At 36.2% G+C, this 19479-nt stretch overlaps 1 protein-coding gene across 1 annotated transcript in view; it reads left to right on the top strand.

Annotated features, from left to right (window-relative positions):
- Positions 1–19479, top strand: part of LOC106133604 (E3 ubiquitin-protein ligase MIB1) — a 153720-nt gene that overhangs the window by 45080 nt on the left and 89161 nt on the right. The window contains exon 12 of the mRNA XM_013333394.2: positions 129–280. Within this exon, the coding sequence (XP_013188848.2) occupies positions 129–280 (152 nt within the window). The remainder of the gene's footprint in view (positions 1–128; positions 281–19479) is intronic.

Raw genomic sequence — 19479 nt, 5'->3', positions numbered from 1 at the left:
TCATCTTTTTCCCATGGATGTCATTAAAGGGAGATGAGATGTAACTGCCTCATGACTACCAATAGAATGAATAAAACCATTTATTTAATATAAAGAAAATAAGTATAATAAAATTTTTCCTCTTTCAGGATTCTGAAGGTGACACAGCCTTGCACGATGCTATCACCAAGAAACGTGATGATATGCTGACTCTTTTGTTGGAACACGGAGCCGACATGACTCTTACAAACAACAATGGATTCAACGCCCTTCATCACGCTGCTCTTCGAGGAAATCCCAGGTGAGAAAACATCTTCAAAGATGTACATGATGTATTTTAAAACAAAGCTGTCTGCTGAGCTGAGCGATATTTGTTGAGGCTTTCGCAAGATATGACAACGAAATTAAGATTACACCATAATTGCCTTACTTCACGAACCCAGTTGCAGCCTTGGATATAATGCTTTGGGGCCTGCGGTCCGCTTTACAGTAAATGGTTTATTTATGAGCAGTCAAACATGACTAAAAAGAGATAAACTTTAATGCTGTGGACTTGGCCTGAAATGAACATAACGTGGCTTATTGTCGGTTATTATCTCACGGAGAATGGGTAGTTATGAGTGAGTCTGCCTAACAATAAACTGCTTACGCGTATTATATCGTCCTCCGGCAGTACGTGTTGTGTACCCAGTATGATGTCTTTATTGCTTCCTGGTTTCGTATTTTTGCGTGTACACTTTATGCCATAATAATAATAGTTGTTTTAGAATTTTTTGATGGTTAGTTTGGAATTGGGAATATCTTCGCACCAAGGGTCATTTACATGCTGCCATATTTACATTTTGAACTTCGTGGTTCTATAATAAAAAGCGCTTGGAATATACTAGAATACAGGAAGTTGATTTCTTACTCATTTTAATTCTTAGTTAAAGAATAAATTGAGATACTTCATACTAAGGTTTGAATCAAATTAGGTAAGTACCATTAAGTTAACGTCGTAACTAGCGTGTACAATTTAAGAGTACCTAGAGGAACAATTTTCAGTTTTGAGAAGTAACGGCGGAGTTAGCTCTGTTGTAAAGTAATAACCATCGCTCATGAGTACCGACGTCACTTTCTCAAGACCTGACAACTTTAATTGAAAACGTTTAACTAAATGTCAGGATCGGACAAAGGATTAGAATATTCGAAGGAAGGATTGCCGTCCCTTACATACTTAAATGGATACATCTTTTAAGCAGATTTTGAGGATAAGTTATTTTAGATTTTCAGGATAAGTTATAAGATAATATAAGATTTTGGCATTACAATTTATTTAGCAAATTCAATTTTCATAATTTCACATTTTTGCCTCTTTTCCAATCCCTATATTAACTTTTTTCAATAAAATATTTAAATATTATTGATGAAAATCGAGTTTAAGTGATGAGCATTCCAGCTTTAATTTTCATTCACATAGGCTCTGCGGTTACCCAGTGGAAATTTTATTCATGATTTTCAGGCCAGGAAAAGATAGAAATTTGTATTTGGTAAGAAAAGTTTTCCAATATATTATGAATCGGCAAGTAAGAGTTAGAATAATGAATCTCCGCTGGTGAATCGTGCGTGAAGCGGTTTATTTGTGGAGGGTCCGAGGAGGCGCTGTAGCCGCGGACGGTCGCACACCGACCGCCCACATTTATTCAAGTCACGTGAGGTGTCCCAGGGAAATAATACGAAATGTGGCTACGTGACCAGTTCATAATGTGGCGACGCAGTGTACGCCGCGGCAAACGCGGTCACCTTACATACTTTCCCTACGCCTGTCCAAGCCGCATATTACAAACAGTCGAACGTGCTCTAGCACAACGACCCCAAAGGATTCTTTTCTAAATCTCCGTTAGTGCTTACCGCCGGACCCCGCTCAGATTTATCCAACAGCCCCCGACAATTCTTTAAATAAACCTTGCTAAATGGAATGTTTTCCGACAGCTAAGTTTGAAGATATTTTGCACTTCAGTACTTTATGTACTTTCAGAACGAATGTATTCCTTTTATTACTTATCGTCCTAATAGCAGCTTTTAGTTTTTATGATATCGAAACAAATATAAAAAGTGGAAGAAACTCGTTTTTAAGATTGTTGTTTAACGGTAATCGAATAGAAGATTGTCGTAAAACGTTTTCGATTTTATCGCAGAATGAGAAGTCGCTCGCGACTTTTCCCATTCGACAAAAATGTTCGTTTCCCCCTGGAGATGTAAAATCGTTTTATTTTATTGCTTCCGCCAGTATATCATTATATCAGCGAACCTATCCTCTTCGGTTTCGAAATATCTTAGTAAAAAATTATGCAAATTTGAATTTAAATTGAAATCCACTGGGATTTTTACACCTGGTTTTAGTTTGGATTCTTTCTCATTCTTTAAGTTTAGCATTGCTGTTATCGCGCGTATAATTAAAGTAAATACGAATATAGCATTTTCAACATTACCTTAAAAAATCCTTCTTACGTTATGAAATCTAGGTGGTTGTTGATATAGGTCTGGTTTTACCATTTTAGGGTTCTGTACCTAAAAAGTAAATACGGGACCCTTTTATTAAGCCTCCGCTGTCTGTCCGTCTGTCTGTCACCAGGCTATATCTCATAAACAGTGATAGAAGTATTTTTTTTAATTATGTATTTCCGTTGCCGCAATAACAACAAATGCTAAAAAGAGTTCCCATACAACAATAATGTTTTATTCGTATTTTTTTGCTGAATATTTATAACGGCAACAGGTAGACGCTTTATATTTTTAACAGAATATTTACTTGTAAATTACCTTTTAAAATAACTTATAAAGTAATTTTTAAAAGGAGGCTCCCAGATAACAAACGTCAACAACAAATCGACAGCGCCATCTAATTTCATTTCATTCATGTATTGACCGCGTTGTAGTTCTACCGATTTGAGCTCGATGGCGTAGTTTTTATAACAACGAACCAACAACCGAAGAAATTACATGATATTTTTTTTATATTAAAAGCAATTATAAGTAAAAAAGTAGAAACGTGAATATAAATAACAAACATGATTATGGTACGGACCCCAATGTGCGCGAGTCCGACTCGCACTTCGCCGGTTTTTTAAAACTAATACTACATCCCTCTCCATGCCTCTATAGGGTTGTAGAATGTAGAGCAGAGCTGTGTCATTACGTCTGATTAGAAACAGTTATCTCCCGCGGTTATCGTTACAGCCCCTCTAACGAGCCCTTGTAAAACTTCTATGGCAATTTCGTGATACATTACCGAAACACGATAAGCTTCCGGTTAATCATCCTCGTAAATTACACATTTATTCGCAATAACACTGAGGAATTTGCTTGGTTGATGTAATTTATCAATTCTCATGTGAATACTATCTGTGTATGTTTCCAGCTGACGGGAACAATAAATTGTTTATTTTGGGACAGATGGGTATAATATTTTTCCTTTACTATTAAACGAGGAATATTTATATAACGAGTTGTATTGAAGTAAACGAAAGGTAAATTGATACATTTGCGAAAATGTGGAAGTAAGATAATACAATCCATTTCTTGTTTAGAATCCAATAAAATTACTTAATCTATACATATAATAAAACAGTAAAAATATTTTGTCTGTACATTTAGTATTTTTGACTGAAATGGATAGAGGAACACTTAGAATGAATAATAGAAAGCAAAAAATTTTTTTTTTAATTTCTTGTCTGTCTGTATGTATGATCACGATTATCTCCGAAAGTACTGAACCGATTTGCTACAAACTTTCACCAATTGCTTTGTTTTAACTCAGAAGAACATTTAAAGTTTGTTTCATCAAAATCGGTTCACTAAAAAAAAAGTTATCGATATTTGAATGAACTCAAAGCATGAGTTTGCCTATAAATAAGTTACGAAATTTAAAATTCAAAGTCATTTATCGTGGTACGACAGCTATCTACAACATATAAATATAAGTGAATTTTTTTTTAACATTTTTGTCTGTCTATCTGTATCTGACTGTATGATCAAGATTCAACTCAAAATTTACGCGGACGAAGTCGCGGGCAACAGCTAGTCAGTAATATCGGTTTAAATAACTTTATTTCTTAAAAAGACAGTGTCAGTTACATGACTTACATTACTTAGAAAACAGAGTACTTAGAAAACAGGTAGGTTATTTCTTCACTGCCTTGCGTATTCGATCCACCGCTCTTCGTGTAGTGCAAATATAATGTTAATGTGCGGTGGTCCAAGTTATAAGATTTGTTTCCGATATATTCGATCAACTTTTTCTTATATACATTGAACGAGCTTTCTTCTTTCACGCTTTTGGGGAGTTTATTGTACAACTCCCGCAATGTTACAGTATTTTTACCGCAATTTGTTCTAATTCTTAGTAGTACCGAGTGATCCTTTTTAAATGATAATCCTACTACTATTATAAAGGCGAAAGTTTGTATGGATGTATGGATGTTTGTTACTCTTTCACGCAAAAACTACTGAACCGATTACCATGAAATTTGGTATGTAGGTAGCTGAAGACCCAGAATAACACATAGGCTACTTTTTATCCCAGAGTTCCCGCGGGATTGATAGGGTTTCCATGCGGACGAAGTCGCGGGCGGCCTCTAGTTAAGTGTATATATATTACTCGCGTTTTTGACAACGGCTCGAACGATTACGTTAATATCTGAAGCACCTGATGCAGAACCATTATAGAACAGCTAAATCATCCGAAATATGGAAAAGACGTCATATGATGTGGAAGCCAAAGCGAGCAGAGCTACTCTTTATATGTAGGTACGGAAATTTGAGTAAAGGGTATAGCCGGATAAGTATGACGATCTGGCCTCCAAATGAGAACCTTTATCGAAACTTATGTTCTAATATCGCCTTGATGTACAAACACAATTTATGTACTTTTCGCGGCCAGCTTTCGCTTTGACCTTGAGATATGGGAAAAAATAATCGCAGGCATGACTTTTATTCAAAGTCATATATCTCAAAAATTAATTACGCTAGAGAGATGAGACCAACGCGAGTTTTTAGAATTCATTGCAGAGTATATCATATATTATTTTCAAATTTTTAGAGTATATTTATATATAAAAAAAATTAAAAAATAAGTAAATCATAATTTTTTTTTCATGTTCTCTGAGACTTACAATCACGAAAATAATATATGTTATGCTCCTTTACGTGCTCTATTACTCATAAAAATTTGGTAAAAAAAAAGTTGGTGCAACACTTTGAAAAAAAAAATAATGTGATTAGCGCCTTCTACTATACCCTTGTTCTATAAGGCCTACATTACATTTTATTCATTTTTTCGAAGTGTTGCACCAACTTGATTTCATTCACAGGCTCGTATCAATTTTCACAGGCTTTATCTTACTTGGCCGAAATAATGGACGATCAAAATAATCTTTTAGTACAATATGTGAAATCAGCATCTAATATCATTAAAGCAGAAGTAAAATCAAGGCATATAAATAGTAAAGTCTATCGTATTTACATTCACTATATTTCCGATGGTAATGATTACAATAGTATTCTCCGTTATTGCTGTGATTGTCCCAATACCGTAACCGTACCAAAACCGTACAGTGGGGTGCTGTTCACATACAGCAGCTATTATTTATTATCTGTCATATGGACGATATTTGTCCAAAATTTTGCGTCCTTCTGAAGTCCTCACTAAAATATTTGCTACTCAAAATGTTCCAGTAATAATTAATTACAATAGTGACGATGATTAATTTTTTTCTCTTTTTGCTATTTTGATTAACACGAAAAGTAATAAAAGTTGTGATAAATATTGGACATTGGTTATTTTTTCTTTTCTTTTTGAACAATTATTCCAACGCTTATCAAGTTGGTGCAACACTTCGAAAAAATGAATAAAATGTAATGTAGGCCTTATAGAACAAGGGTATAGTAGAAGGCGCTAATCACATTATTTTTTTTTTTCAAAGTGTTGCACCAACTTTTTTTTTACCAAATTTTTATGAGTAATAGAGCACGTAAAGGAGCATAACATATATTATTTTCGTGATTGTAAGTCTCAGAGAACATGAAAAAAAAATTATGATTTACTTATTTTTTAATTTTTTTTATATATAAATATACTCTAAAAATTTGAAAATAATATATGATATACTCTGCAATGTAATCTAAATACTCGCGTTGGTCTCATCTCTCTAGCGTAATTAATTTTTGAGATATATGACTTTGAATAAAAGTCATGCGTGCGATTATTTTTTCCCATATCTCAAGGTCAAAGCGAAAGCTGGCCGCGAAAAGTACATAAATTGTGTTTGTACATCAAGGCGATATTAGAACATAAGTTTCGATAAAGGTTCTCATTTGGAGGCCAGATCGTCATACTTATCCGGCTATACCCTTTAATAACCTTATAATGCAGTGGAAATGAGAGCGTTAAGGAGTATGTTGGGTGTGAAATTGAGTGACCGGATAAGGAACAGCGTGATAAGGGAATGTTGTGATGTGAAAGAAGATGTAGTTACAGGAATAGAAAAGGGTATGTTGAGATGGTTCGGTCATGTGGAGAGGATGAATGAAAACAGGTTGACTAAGCAGATATACAAGGAGAGTGTGGAGGGAAAGGTCGGGGTGGGAAGACCTAGACGAACATATCTTGATCAAATTAAGGACGTCCTGGTAAAGGGTCAGGTCAAAAGTGCCCGAAACCGCCGAGCTTGCATGAAGAGAGTTATGAATGTGGATGAAGCAAAGGTAGTATGCAGGGATCGTGGCAAGTGGAAAGAGGTAGTCTCTGCCTACCCCTCCGGGAAAGAGGCGTGAGTTTATGTATGTATATATGTATGAAGGAAACATACTTGTAAGAATCCTGACTTAACTTTTTGAGATAGATTGTTCATAGCATTTATTGGCATTGAATGCTGATAGAAGAATGCCTGACAAGCGTTTCCATCGTATTACACTCCATCTCTCATATGCATAGGTTAATCAACATATGCATGCGATGCACACATTCAGGTTGAGAGTACCACTACACAAGTTAGTAATTAATATATTATTGTAGCTTTATTAATGTTATGGTCGCTGTAATAAGGTCGTCTCTAGTGTCGTTAATTCTGCGGGTTGCCTACGTTACTTATTGTACTTACCGATAAGGTGAACCTTTTGCCAGCAACGATATGAAAAGGTACTCGGAAACGTATAACTTTGAAGTAATTAGATTATTTATAGATAAATGCTTATTCAGGATATACCTTAAATTTTCCTTTCAATTAGAGAACTAAAAACATGCTGAAATTACAAAAAACATATATTTCAGGTGAACTGTGACATATTTCGTGAAATTCGGCTATAATCGGCTTCGAGATCAGCTGCGTTTGGTGCCCGATAAGACGCATTCCCGTTTAGCATTAATCGTGAGCTTAAATATTTTAACGCGTCGTAACATTGATTTATTCGAAGCGTAATCTAAGCTCGCGGCTTGTTTGTTCTTCGGCTCGAGACGTATAGGTAAGATTAGGCAGCGCGCCCTCAATCCTCGCCGCCCAACCCCGATTATTCTTCTCGCTATCGACATCACTTATGAATTTGCCCATTTTTCATTAAAATTACATAAAAAATGCACTTTCTCGTTTTCACAAACGTGTGATTTCAATTGACATCAACAATATCCGACAATACAATGTAGCATATTTACCGACTGGATTGCGCAGACAAATAACTATGCGGATGAATAGAACGTTCACGTGAGATTTACATGGTCATTGTGCGGCGTTAATTGCAGCGAATAGAGCGAAGTGCGATGCTATCGGACGAATGCGAATTGTATGCTAGTCGCTTCACTGGTAGTGAGAATTATACATGCGATGTTAACACGGAAGCTACATCTAGTGCAGTTTAATATATTGCTGGTAAATTTTGCAGTATTTCGATGCTATTTTCGGGGAAAAAAATAATGGTAGCTATAAATAAGGGTTCCATCAAGGCAGATAGCAAAAGGGTGCGCCGGGTTGAAGGTTGGATTTTCTAAATCGAAACAGTGGACGCACTAGCATTGAAAACCTATTGGCACAGATATCGACTGGGACCGTCACACGGGTGGCCAGCAGCGGAACACATTTTAGTATGGCAGATTTATGAGAACCGACCGTTGGTTAGGAGTGGGGAGATGTCGGGGGTGGGGGAAGGGGCGGCTCGGGAGGCTCTGTTATTGTGCGACGTTTGATTTACGCACGTACCGCTATCACCCTTTTGTTAGGATGGTTACCGACTGCTGTGCGAGTTCTGTTGGCCCGGACGCAGTAGCTTTTTCGGGTTTAGTCATTTCCTTTCAAATTTCATGTGTTCAATATACATATTTATATGTTTATAAAATTCTACTAAGTTGCGTGATATATTCCTACATCAATCATCACACAATTTTTCCCCTATAAGTAGGTAAGAGACCTTCCCAATCCAATAGTTAATTTAAGACACCAGTCCGTTCGAAATTCCATGTACAGCTAAGAGTACTTATTTATTTTAATAAATAATAAACTTCACTTTCTATAATTATTCACTAAAATTATAATGCTTTAATCAACATTTTAACCAAACAAAAAATTAATTACGTACAAAGTATGTTTACAAAAATATTAAGTAAGCGAATAATAGTAGTTTGTGTATCTAAACAAAATTGAGGTACAATCCCTTTTTATAAATGCGAAAGTAACTGTCTTATGCTTTCACACCTAAACCACTGAACCGATTCTGATGAAATTTAGCACAAAACTTTACCACGAGGAAGAACAAGTCTTTTTTTATTGCAAAACCCGAAGAAGCGGATAAAACCTAGTCTTTTATACTTTTTTCTGTCCGTTCCGTACCGTCTAAGTAAACTTTGTATAGATTTTGAATAGATGTAAGTAAATCAAAAACTGAACCATGGAACTCTAAAAACTGGCCACACGATTAGGAACGTGAAAATAAAGAAAAACTGTTTATACTTTCCTTTTGAATTGAAACAAAGAGACAGAATATTACTCAAAATTTTAAAAGAAACTTTTTTTATATTTTTTGGATGATAAAATACCGAGTGTGTAAAATGTATGGCTAACGCTAGGCCAACATCTGTTTGTATCAGAAAAGAGAACAACAAGTACAAACCAATGACCACTTTATATTACAAACAACAACAATAATAATTCAGTAACATTGGAAAGAGTGCAGTTCTGCCCAGTCAACTAGAGATATAGCTACGTTGCAATGCTGTGATCTGATCCACCACATGAGGTGGTGATTGCGTATTGGTACCGGGCCGCCAAGACATGGTGTTAAAAACGATGTTAATACATATACGGATGAGACTTATACATTTAAATATTTTCTTACTATATTGGTGCCACACGACGGTGTAAACGATTTAACCAAAGTTGCACATATCGGTTATGAAAATTAATCTATAACCAATTGAACCCTTCAACGTATTGGATGCTTCGTATTGTATGCTTCGTGTTTGTATTGAACTTTAATGTAAGGTCGCTAACAGCAGCAGCGGTAGATGCCGGGTGGGCATCGTTACCCGCAATTAGCGGCTCTACACACGCGGATAATCCGCCGCGCTGGTTCCGCACCTCCGCCCGCCATCCGCCACCCGCGGCTCCAACACGATTGCACTCCGGATTCAGCGAATAAATTCATTTGTACGCAAATTGTATCGGCGCTTGCAATTAAAACTTTGTTGGTGCTCGTGCTAAGATAAATAACACTAATACATTCTGCTTATTGTAGAAAGTTGCCGAATACAGAGGACTTATTAATGGTGTTACTAATTTGTTTGGGTAGATTAACCTCGTTGGATTCTCAACGTTCATACAACGATATTCCCTTCACTGCATGAAATGGTACGCATATAATAGGTTATATCATTTCTCATGTCAAAAGCATTAGTGGTCAAGTGATTAAGGTATCTCAAAAACGGAACTCGTTCCAAGGAACACTTGTTCGAAGGGAACTAACTGGATATACAATACATATAACAAAAACCTCCTTTGTAGAGTCGCAGAGATCAGTCGGGAATAGCTTAGCATAACTACGACTCATCTAGGATCGTGGTCAAAAGGACTCAGCCGGGGCTATTAGGAGAACAAAGAATAAAATGTCATATACATACATATGGTCACGTCTATATCCCTTGCGGGTTAGACAGAGCCAACAGTCTTGAAAAGATTGAATGGCCACGTTTAGCTATTTAGCTTAATGATAGAATTGAGATTCAAATAGTGACAGGTTGCTAGCCCATCGCCTAAAAAAGAATCCCAAGTTTATAAGCCTTTCCCTTAGTCGCCTTTTACGACATACGTAGGAATGAGATGGTGTGGTCCTATTCTTTTTTGTATTGGTGCCGGGAACCACACGGAATCTATGTATGGAATAAAATGTCATTTGTATTAAATAAAATATTTACATTGGTATAAACATTCAATAACGTATCACAATTAAAATATTCTTCATTTTATGTTTTTATTGAATGATTCATATGAAATCAATCTTATTATAACGTATCAATCATATTAATAGCTACAATATTTTAAGAAAGTAATCCCTTTTTGTTCAGCTTTCAGTATTATGACTGATACGACAAAATCTTTACTCATTCGTATCGAGATTGCTGTCAATTTCACTGGTTCAAATCTTTACTTATTGTTGAAGACAATAGAAGGGAATAATGAATATGTTGACATTAGGAGGGTTCGCATTCATGAGACCGTAATTACTGGGGCTTAATAACTCGCAACAGTTCATTTGTATTTTAAGTGCCATCGTTGAAATCAAAACCATTTTACAATAATTAAAATTTGTATATTGAGAATACAAAAGTAAGAGCTGCCTTTGGTCATGAAAGACTAAATCTGCTGAAATATTAACTTATATGTATAATTAACTGAGAATTATCATTCCACATATATCTCGATTAACGACCACGAGCTTCCGGGAAGTGAAGACGAATCGGTCCCACCTTGCGCTGGAAGATTCAAATATGCATTCATAAATTCAAGTTAAAAGTTTGTTGTGTTTACTGCAGTTGCTGCTATGTTGAAATTAATTGCTTGCGCAAATGACAATAATATAGCTAAAGAGTAGTTGCCGGCAGTGTGTGCCGGCAACGTTACGCCGCGCCAGCGAGCGCGTAGGTTTTGCTGGGGTGTTCCGTCTCTTTGTGTGCCCTGCCATTGTTCCGCTCGCTAATGTTGTTAGTGCACTTTTTTAACGACAACGCTAATTTAAATACCTCTCCTTCCTTTTGTGAAGAGACTCGTCTTCCGTTTTCCGCGAGTGGCGCACTCCCTTTGCGTTTGAGACGTCCGCGTTGGGAGACTGCATTTAAATGAAACACTTAATCACCCGAGTTGGCCTCGCGTTTCTTAGAGGCGTTTGTTCTATTTATTCTTACTGAACCACGTAAATAAAACCTAGGATCTGCAAAAATCGTCATGTATACAATTCTAAGCAGCATAGCAGACTTCAGCACAGGTTTCTTCTTGTAGATGATGGGCTAGCAACCTGTATTAATTTTTAATCTCAACATACATACATACATATGGTCACGTCTATATCCCTAGCGGGGTAGACAGAGCCAACAGTCTTGAAAAGACTGGATGGCCACGTCCAGCTATTTTAATCTCAATTACATAATAAAGCTACACATCTGAACTTGGCCTTTCAATATTTTTAAGACTCTGTCTACCCCGTAAGGAATACAGACATGACTATATGTATGTAAACAAATTTAAAACATAAATATTTTAGTAGTAGACTTTTAAAGACATATCGTATTCGTAAAATGTTCGCCTAGACCGCTAACTCTCACTGGAATTGTGTTATATGAGTAGGGTAATAAACTCCCGGCGAGTGGCGTGCTTGGATATGCCTGTTGGAGTTCTATACGTGCACCCCCAACGAAAGAACACCACGTTCGCTCGCGACGTTGTCTCCAAGACTACATACAACTTTTCTTAGTAAATAGTGTCGTCTACGTAAGATATACAAGATTGTAGTAGGGTTATATTTTTTTTCATTAAATTACCGAGTTCCTTTTAAAAAAGTTGATGATTGTTCTGTATAAATTTTTTTACGTATTTCCTTTGCTATAAACATTAAAGATTTTCAATCTTTACTTGTACTCAACATGTTCTAAGGCAATTGTTAAATTTCTATTAACATGGTGTTAACGAACATCTTACTTTTTCTCTCAATAATGACGTTTATATAACTCTTACAACACTAAGTGTGCATTTACTCAATAAGTAAAACCAGCTTCGAACTTCAAAGGTATCCTCAATTTTTCATCTGCAGACCGTTCCGCATAAACATACGTCACGGCACTTTGCGTATTAATTTCTATACTAAGCTGAGTGGATCAAACCGTCGCGTCGACACGGCTGCCCCCAAACATGATGCATGGCGCGGCTTCGCAAAGCTCGCTTAATGAAATATTCGCAGAGAGAACGAGACCGACGCGGCTATCAATCTGGTAATGCTCCTGTGCTGACCATTTTCCTTTATATTGCTTAACTGAATATTACATTCTTATCTGTTTAGTGATTCTATTTAAATTAACTTTTGTTAGTGTAATACATTTACGTTTTCATGTTCAAATTTTTATAAATTGATAAATGACATTAGGAAAATATCTTTGACTGATGTTATACCATACACAAAAATTATTTGTAAATATTGAAATACTATGGAAATAACTTAAAATAACGAATTGTTCCGCACTTGTTTGATTACAAATTATTTGTAATCAAATAAGTACCGTTGCAAAAACTTGGTGTCCAAATATAGCTTTCGACATCTTAAACTGAAAATCTAAAGAAATCACCGCAACGCAAAATAGTAAAGCCATACTGGGTTGTAAGTAATAAAACACAAGCCAATTGATTATTGCTATTGCGGTCACGTCGCTCAGTTACTGTTTTCACGTCTGACGTAATAACGTTAGCAACAAAGTTATGGTATAAACGTGACCCGTTACTCGGTGCCATTACTTACTGCCACTGATCCTCGGTATCTTTCTAATGAAAGTAATCAATAACCTTATCAATTACCTGAAACAAAGAGTTTATTCACAAATAAATCCTTTTAAGACTGCGAATTACGTCTTTTGTTTGTTGTGTTTTCCAAACATCGATATGGCAATATAAAATTATTCTGTTACTGACTGACTCACAAACAACTCACAGTCTAGTATTCTGACTGTGATTTGAGAGTTTAAATTAGATGTTTTTCCTAAATTTCCTTAGGAATGCTGATAAAAACTGGCAATTTTACGTTAAAGGCACGCGCAATGTCTATAATACACGCAACAAGTTAGTAAAGTACGTAACAAGTAAGAAGTACTTTACTAACTTTTAATCTATTCTTCTCTCTTTTATCTCTTTGCCGTAGTAGTTGTTCGGTAAATTCGTAATAAAAAAAGGCACGGTATTTTTTTATGCCGTTTACCGTGTGTTTCCCATGGATGTCGTAAAAGGCGACTAAAGGGTAGGATAGGTCAAAGAAGCTACACAGCTGAACGTGGCCTTTCAGTCTTTTGAAGACTGTTTGCTCTGTCTTCTTAGTATTCAGATAAGAGTAAAGGGCATATTACAATATCAATAGTTACGAAATGTACCAGTCTACTACAGTACTATCGCTGTACACTATTTATCTATCAGACAACATTTTGTGTAAAAAATCTAGCATGGCCTGGGGCTGAACATGTTAGGGAGATAAACATGACACGAGGGACATATTTCATATTTTCACATTTTGAAAAAAGCACCATCTTTACTAGTGTTTGTGCCGGGACGTTTTACGCGTCCATCGCCTGATAATATCATAGTTTCACCAACATACGGTGACTATAATATGAAATGAAGAGCAAAATTATTATAATTTTTCCGTCGCAATATCGGTGGAGTTTTGGCTACCAGTTTTTGCACTGATATTGGTTGGAAGAGAGCAACCCCAAAGTATGCCAGAGTGGGTTGCCGTTTGATAGGATAAGTATAGGGGTAATAGGATTCAGGATTGGGAGGGTCAGGTAATTACGTGAGCGACCGCCGCCTCCGTAACAATGCCCGCAAGAGAACTTGACCCAGCTTGGATCAAGGTTACGCATTACAAGTACTTTCTATCGCCTTAAGTGCGCCGGTCAAAGAAATTTTCACGTAGAATAACTGAAATTGTTGCATTACCTAAAACAGTCACGTCATTTTAACAAGTTAAACTGAATTTGCATGTTTCAGTTCGCATGTTAGTCGCAGTTATTCTCATATAGTTTACACAGTGTTGCAGTTATTCAATATAGTAATAAAACACATACAAGACTCATACACAGAAAGTAAAACCCAAGACTTATGCACAGATAGTTCACTTTTAATAAATTGCTTGACTGTAATGGATTTCTTTTAAGAGTTCGTTCCAAAGATCAGCAAAATTTTGGAGTTTAACTAAATAACGTTGATATATATAGTAACATTAATTGTACCCGTCCATCTCAAGGATTATTAATATCATCTGATAACGATATCATATACCTAATCTAGATGACTCTTTATATTTTTCTTCAATATATAACCAAGGGTTTGGACGCAGTGGAGTCGATGATAAACGACTCAAAGCCGGCGCCTGAGCGTCGGCCGGTGGCCGCGAAAAATATAACTGTCATTTTGACTGATGGTAAAATAACGCCCACGTCATTCTCTCTCTGCCTGCGTATGCCAAGCCATTGTGATTCTCTATATGAATGAAGCTATATTACACGAATTACATAATAGTTAGGTGTTATGTAGTATAAGGTGCTTTCGTCGGAAGAAATACCAAGTTCCAAGTAAATCATGTACTTGCAGTAAATACGACGAGCAGATTACACGAGGTTAGATTTAATGTAGCATAGAGTTTTAAGTATTATCAAAAAATAATTACGAATAGTCGTAGCCTTTCGTAGCATATCTACAGGGTCGTAGCACATCTACGGCGTCGTAGCACATCTACGGCGTCGTAGCAATATTTAATAGACGTAATAATTATATACTTAGAAGTTATTTAACTGTAATTTTTAATTAAGGTGCCTATATATAGGGTGTCCCAAAATTAACGCAAGATTTGAATTTGCCGCCATTTGTGCAGTGAAGTGTTGGCAACCTTGAAAAAAAAAAGCAATTTGACAGCTAACAGTATAGGGTTATTAAAAATGGAGCGTTACTTGATAGAACAACGTGTCTTCATTATTAAAGAATATTTCAAAAATAGTGAAAGCTTGGCGGCTGCAGTTCGAAAATTTCATACAAAATAAGGTCGGAATAGTGTTTGACTAAACTTTGTCAACTGTGAAGAGATTAATTGAAAAATTAATTATTTCAGCCCAAAATCCACACCATACAGTCACGCGTTGTGGATGCATTTGTTTTTCGACAATCACATGTGACCTTATTTTGTATGAAATTTTCGAACTGCAGCCGCCAAGCTTTCACTATTTTTGAAATATTCTTTAATAATGAAGACACGTTGTTCAATCGAGTAACGCTCCATTTTTAATAACCCTATACTGTTAGCTGTCAAATTGCTTTTTTTTCAGGGTTGCCAACACTTCACTGCACAAATGGCGGCAAATTCAAATCTTGCGTTAATTTTGGGACACCCTATATAATTTTTTTTAAGAAGTGTAAGGTTGTGCCCTAAAAAGAAATAAACAAACCTTTACTCTGCCCAACACATTTTCAATAATTTAGTTAGGTTTGCGACCGCAAATTTATTGTGACCTTTCCTCATGTGCTTTATCAGGCTTTTCATGTTGGCCATTTACTTTCCCTCCTCCTATTGATGTGCTCTCCGCATTAATAATGTTATTAGATCGTTCCTCGTGCCTGCCGCTTTGTCAGCGCAACTATACAAACAGAAGATATTAGTTGGATATTTCCGTGTGTGTCCAAACGTCGTATCAGCACCCAAATACAATAGATATTTATGCGTATTTATATCTGGTTAATATTGTGCGTTATTTTGAGCGATTATTTGGCTTTTTTAGTTTCTCATTATATTAAACGTAAAGATTTTACTACCGTGTTTCTTTGTGAATTTATTTTGCGAATAAATAAAACATGATTTTCTAGTGATTATTAAGTTCTGTTCGGATGTAAATTGTCTTATTTTCTTTTTTGACCAAATAACATTGCACAAATAACCAGTTGACACTTGGCAAATAGTTGGCAATTTGAGAGTATTGCAGGAGGCAGGCGCCGCAGCGGAAGACAGCGTCAGCAGTACGTGCCTTGCTGCGCGCGCCGTACCGCTCCGCGTTTATATCGAGTGATTGGCCGCCTGCGTGATCCGACTCACCAAGCCGACTTTCCAGTGATACCCAACTTCTTTTCCTAGATTACCTACTTAAATATAAGTTTTAGTGTTATGGACCTATCGAATAGTTTTTTTAAATTTCACATAACAAGAATTTGCCCATCATTTTTACACAGACTTTAATTGCTGACAAAGCGATAGGAAGTTATTTTCAGCCGATACAGAATATGATTAACTGTTTCAAAGCTATATGCGCGTGTATTGGCGAACGACGTGGATACAGGGTTCTCGTCGACAATTTTGACAGTTAGTAGGGGCAAGTCTGAAATATCGGCGTGCGCGGCTTAATCGCTCAGCGCGCGATATTGGCGTTACATCATGTTGTCAGCGGAGAGAAAAATTGCCGCACTCGCGTCCCCCGCGCCCCCGATTACCGCGCTGCTACAAATTAAAGAAAGGTGGATAGGTAAATTTTTATGTTTTTCACGAATATACTTACACACCATATATCATGTATTCATATAAAACGACTTGTAAATTCATCTCTGAATTAGCGTTTAAAAGCTTTTAATTGACTTTTATAGCCATAAAATCACTAAGGGCTTAGGCTACTACAATAATTAAAAAAACATTAAAAAGTTTTACGACATTGGTATGAAGAACTAGAACATAACTCTTGTCCATAGTCAACAAACAAATCAAATAAGTATTTAACATGAAGTATTCATCTATACGCTTGGTATTTTACAAGTCGACAGCTCGTTTATATTATTTGAGGATTTATTGTAGTTTTACGAACGCACATTTATCTGTTTCAATAGAAAAAATATTTGCGATCTTACTCCCTTGTAATTGCTACAAAAGAAATACTTCTTTTACCTCGTTGAACATAAAGCGAGTTATAAATAGTTCAAACGAGAACCTATAACGCCAATTATTTTAATGAGTGTTTTATAAGTATTTCCAAAATGTCTGACGAACCGAATGTTTAACTTATTTCCAAAATTTAACGAAAGAAATGGAAGAGAGATCCGTCGTAATGCGCGTGGTCGTCAGTGCTGGGTCGAATCCCTGTTTCCAATTACACAGTTCGTTACTCTTCGAGAAAACGAAAGAAAATACTAAGGCTAAAGTTGGCCGTTGGTTTATTGGCTAAATTGTTTTCAGCTAAGTGTTTATGTAATATATGTATATCAAAGTATCTTTTAGTAATAAAGTCTAAAGTTTTAGATCCGATGTTTTAAAATTATTATTCAATAAAACGTTGGTGCTTCGTGTAGTATTATGCTTTTTACAAGTATTTGGCATTAACATTTAATTTTCTCACTAAACCTATTCATTGATAAAGAATCGTCATCGTGACGTGTATCCCGTTTGTGCCTCCTCTTGTTTGACAGTAGGTAGACAGTAGTAGACAGTACAGTGAGCCCTATTTGTAAATTTTGACGAACCTCCTTATGACCACTAGCGATATTTGACCAAATTCGATTACGGTTACGTATTGAATTGGCTAAATGTGCGAAGCCCGGTAAGTTCCGTCTGTCTGGAAGTAAGTCTGAGAGCTTCTCATTAATCAATGTAATACAGGTAAATTCACTAAATTAGAAAAAAACATGACATACACATAACTCATTATTTAATAAGAGATATTTACATATTGTACTGGTTTTCTATCCATTTATTTATTCGTACAAACCGTAGACATTAATTAGCAATACTGTGAAGGTTATGCTCTCGGGAAATCGTAATATCGAGCAGGAAAATTATACTGAAAATTCTACAATTTCAATATGGATTTTAATGTAAACCTTATAAATAGAGTTGCCGAGCAAGCAGTTCACGTTGTTGGATGCAGTCATAAAAGACGAGTAGTTAATCATACCTTGAGATATTTGCTTACTTTGCTTTTTCAGTTCACGAGCTGTGACGTCTATTGATCTATAAGGACTCGGGCTGCGATTAATGTAGTCTCGCAATGCCGAAGTCTATTCAATAACAGAGGCGCACCTGCTGGATTTACGAGCTCCGCAAATTCATTGTTATTCAGAGCCAATGAGCATGGCGCTCGGTACTCGCAGGAAGTCGTCACTAGTGCTTATCGTAGTGCCCTAAATATATTGGTTGGGTCCGTTTTAAGGCCATTCCTTAGAAAATAGCTGCCGGGTTTGATGTGAGCTTTATGTTTAATGGCTGCCGACCTTCTCATCCCTCGTCGGTCATTACGCGGCTCATCGCTGATGTTTAAAGATATCTACGTATAGTTTTCCTGTTGTAGAAGCAAAGCTACTCGAAATGTAGTAACATATAAATATCACATCCTTAAAAAAGATATGGTTATGATTCAATTCAGTCAAGTGTGACAAATAAATTAGTTTTAAGTGGTCGTAAAGTCGCTATTTTGTGTCATTTTGCAAAATACGAGTATATTCAAGGCTATATAATCATTCATCCTTGCATAAATTATCAGAATGCTTAAATTTGCATAAACATTTGGGCATCACTGTAAAGAACTTGTGAAAAGTCTCATCGATCCCGTGATTTATATATTTTTCTAGCTTAGAAGTCAAAAAAATGGCTTTTTTTGGATATTGCAGTGAAACCGTCAATTTCATATTAAAAATATGTTTGTGAAATACGTTGATCATGTACTCAAACGATTATAAAAGTTGTTTTGGTTATGTTTTCCGTAACGTTACCAGGGCACCCATTTTAATAGTCCTAACGCAGCTTTTAACTATGTTTCATTGGTATTAGGACTCCACGCATCTCATTTATAATCATGGTCATCATCGTTTCAGTTGATGTATATGTTTTGTTCTAACTATGTTGTTTCGCCTTTGATGTTAGGTACATATTTAATGTATACTAATATTATAAAGCTGAAGAGTTTGTTTGTTTGAACGCGCTCATCTCAGGAAGTACTGGTTCGAATTGAAAAATTCTGCGTTGTATAGTCCATTTATCGAGGAAGGCTTAAGGCTATATAACATCACGTAGCAACTACGAGGAGCAAAGAAATAATGGAATTTATGTGAAAAAAACGGGAAAAATTATTCATCCTTGAGAGCTTCAATGATGCCTAAAATAACTATTCCACGCGGACGAAGTCGCGGGCACAGCTAGTAATAAATAACTTGCCTGCGGCGCGTAGATCGCTTTTCGCGTAACCTGTGGTGACTACAGTTATCC

Source organism: Amyelois transitella, chromosome 2 (assembly GCF_032362555.1).
Source record: "Amyelois transitella isolate CPQ chromosome 2, ilAmyTran1.1, whole genome shotgun sequence".
NCBI lineage: Eukaryota > Metazoa > Arthropoda > Insecta > Lepidoptera > Pyralidae > Amyelois > Amyelois transitella.
Note: the sequence above shows the minus strand (reverse complement) of the source record. Positions and strands in the feature narration are given on the sequence as shown.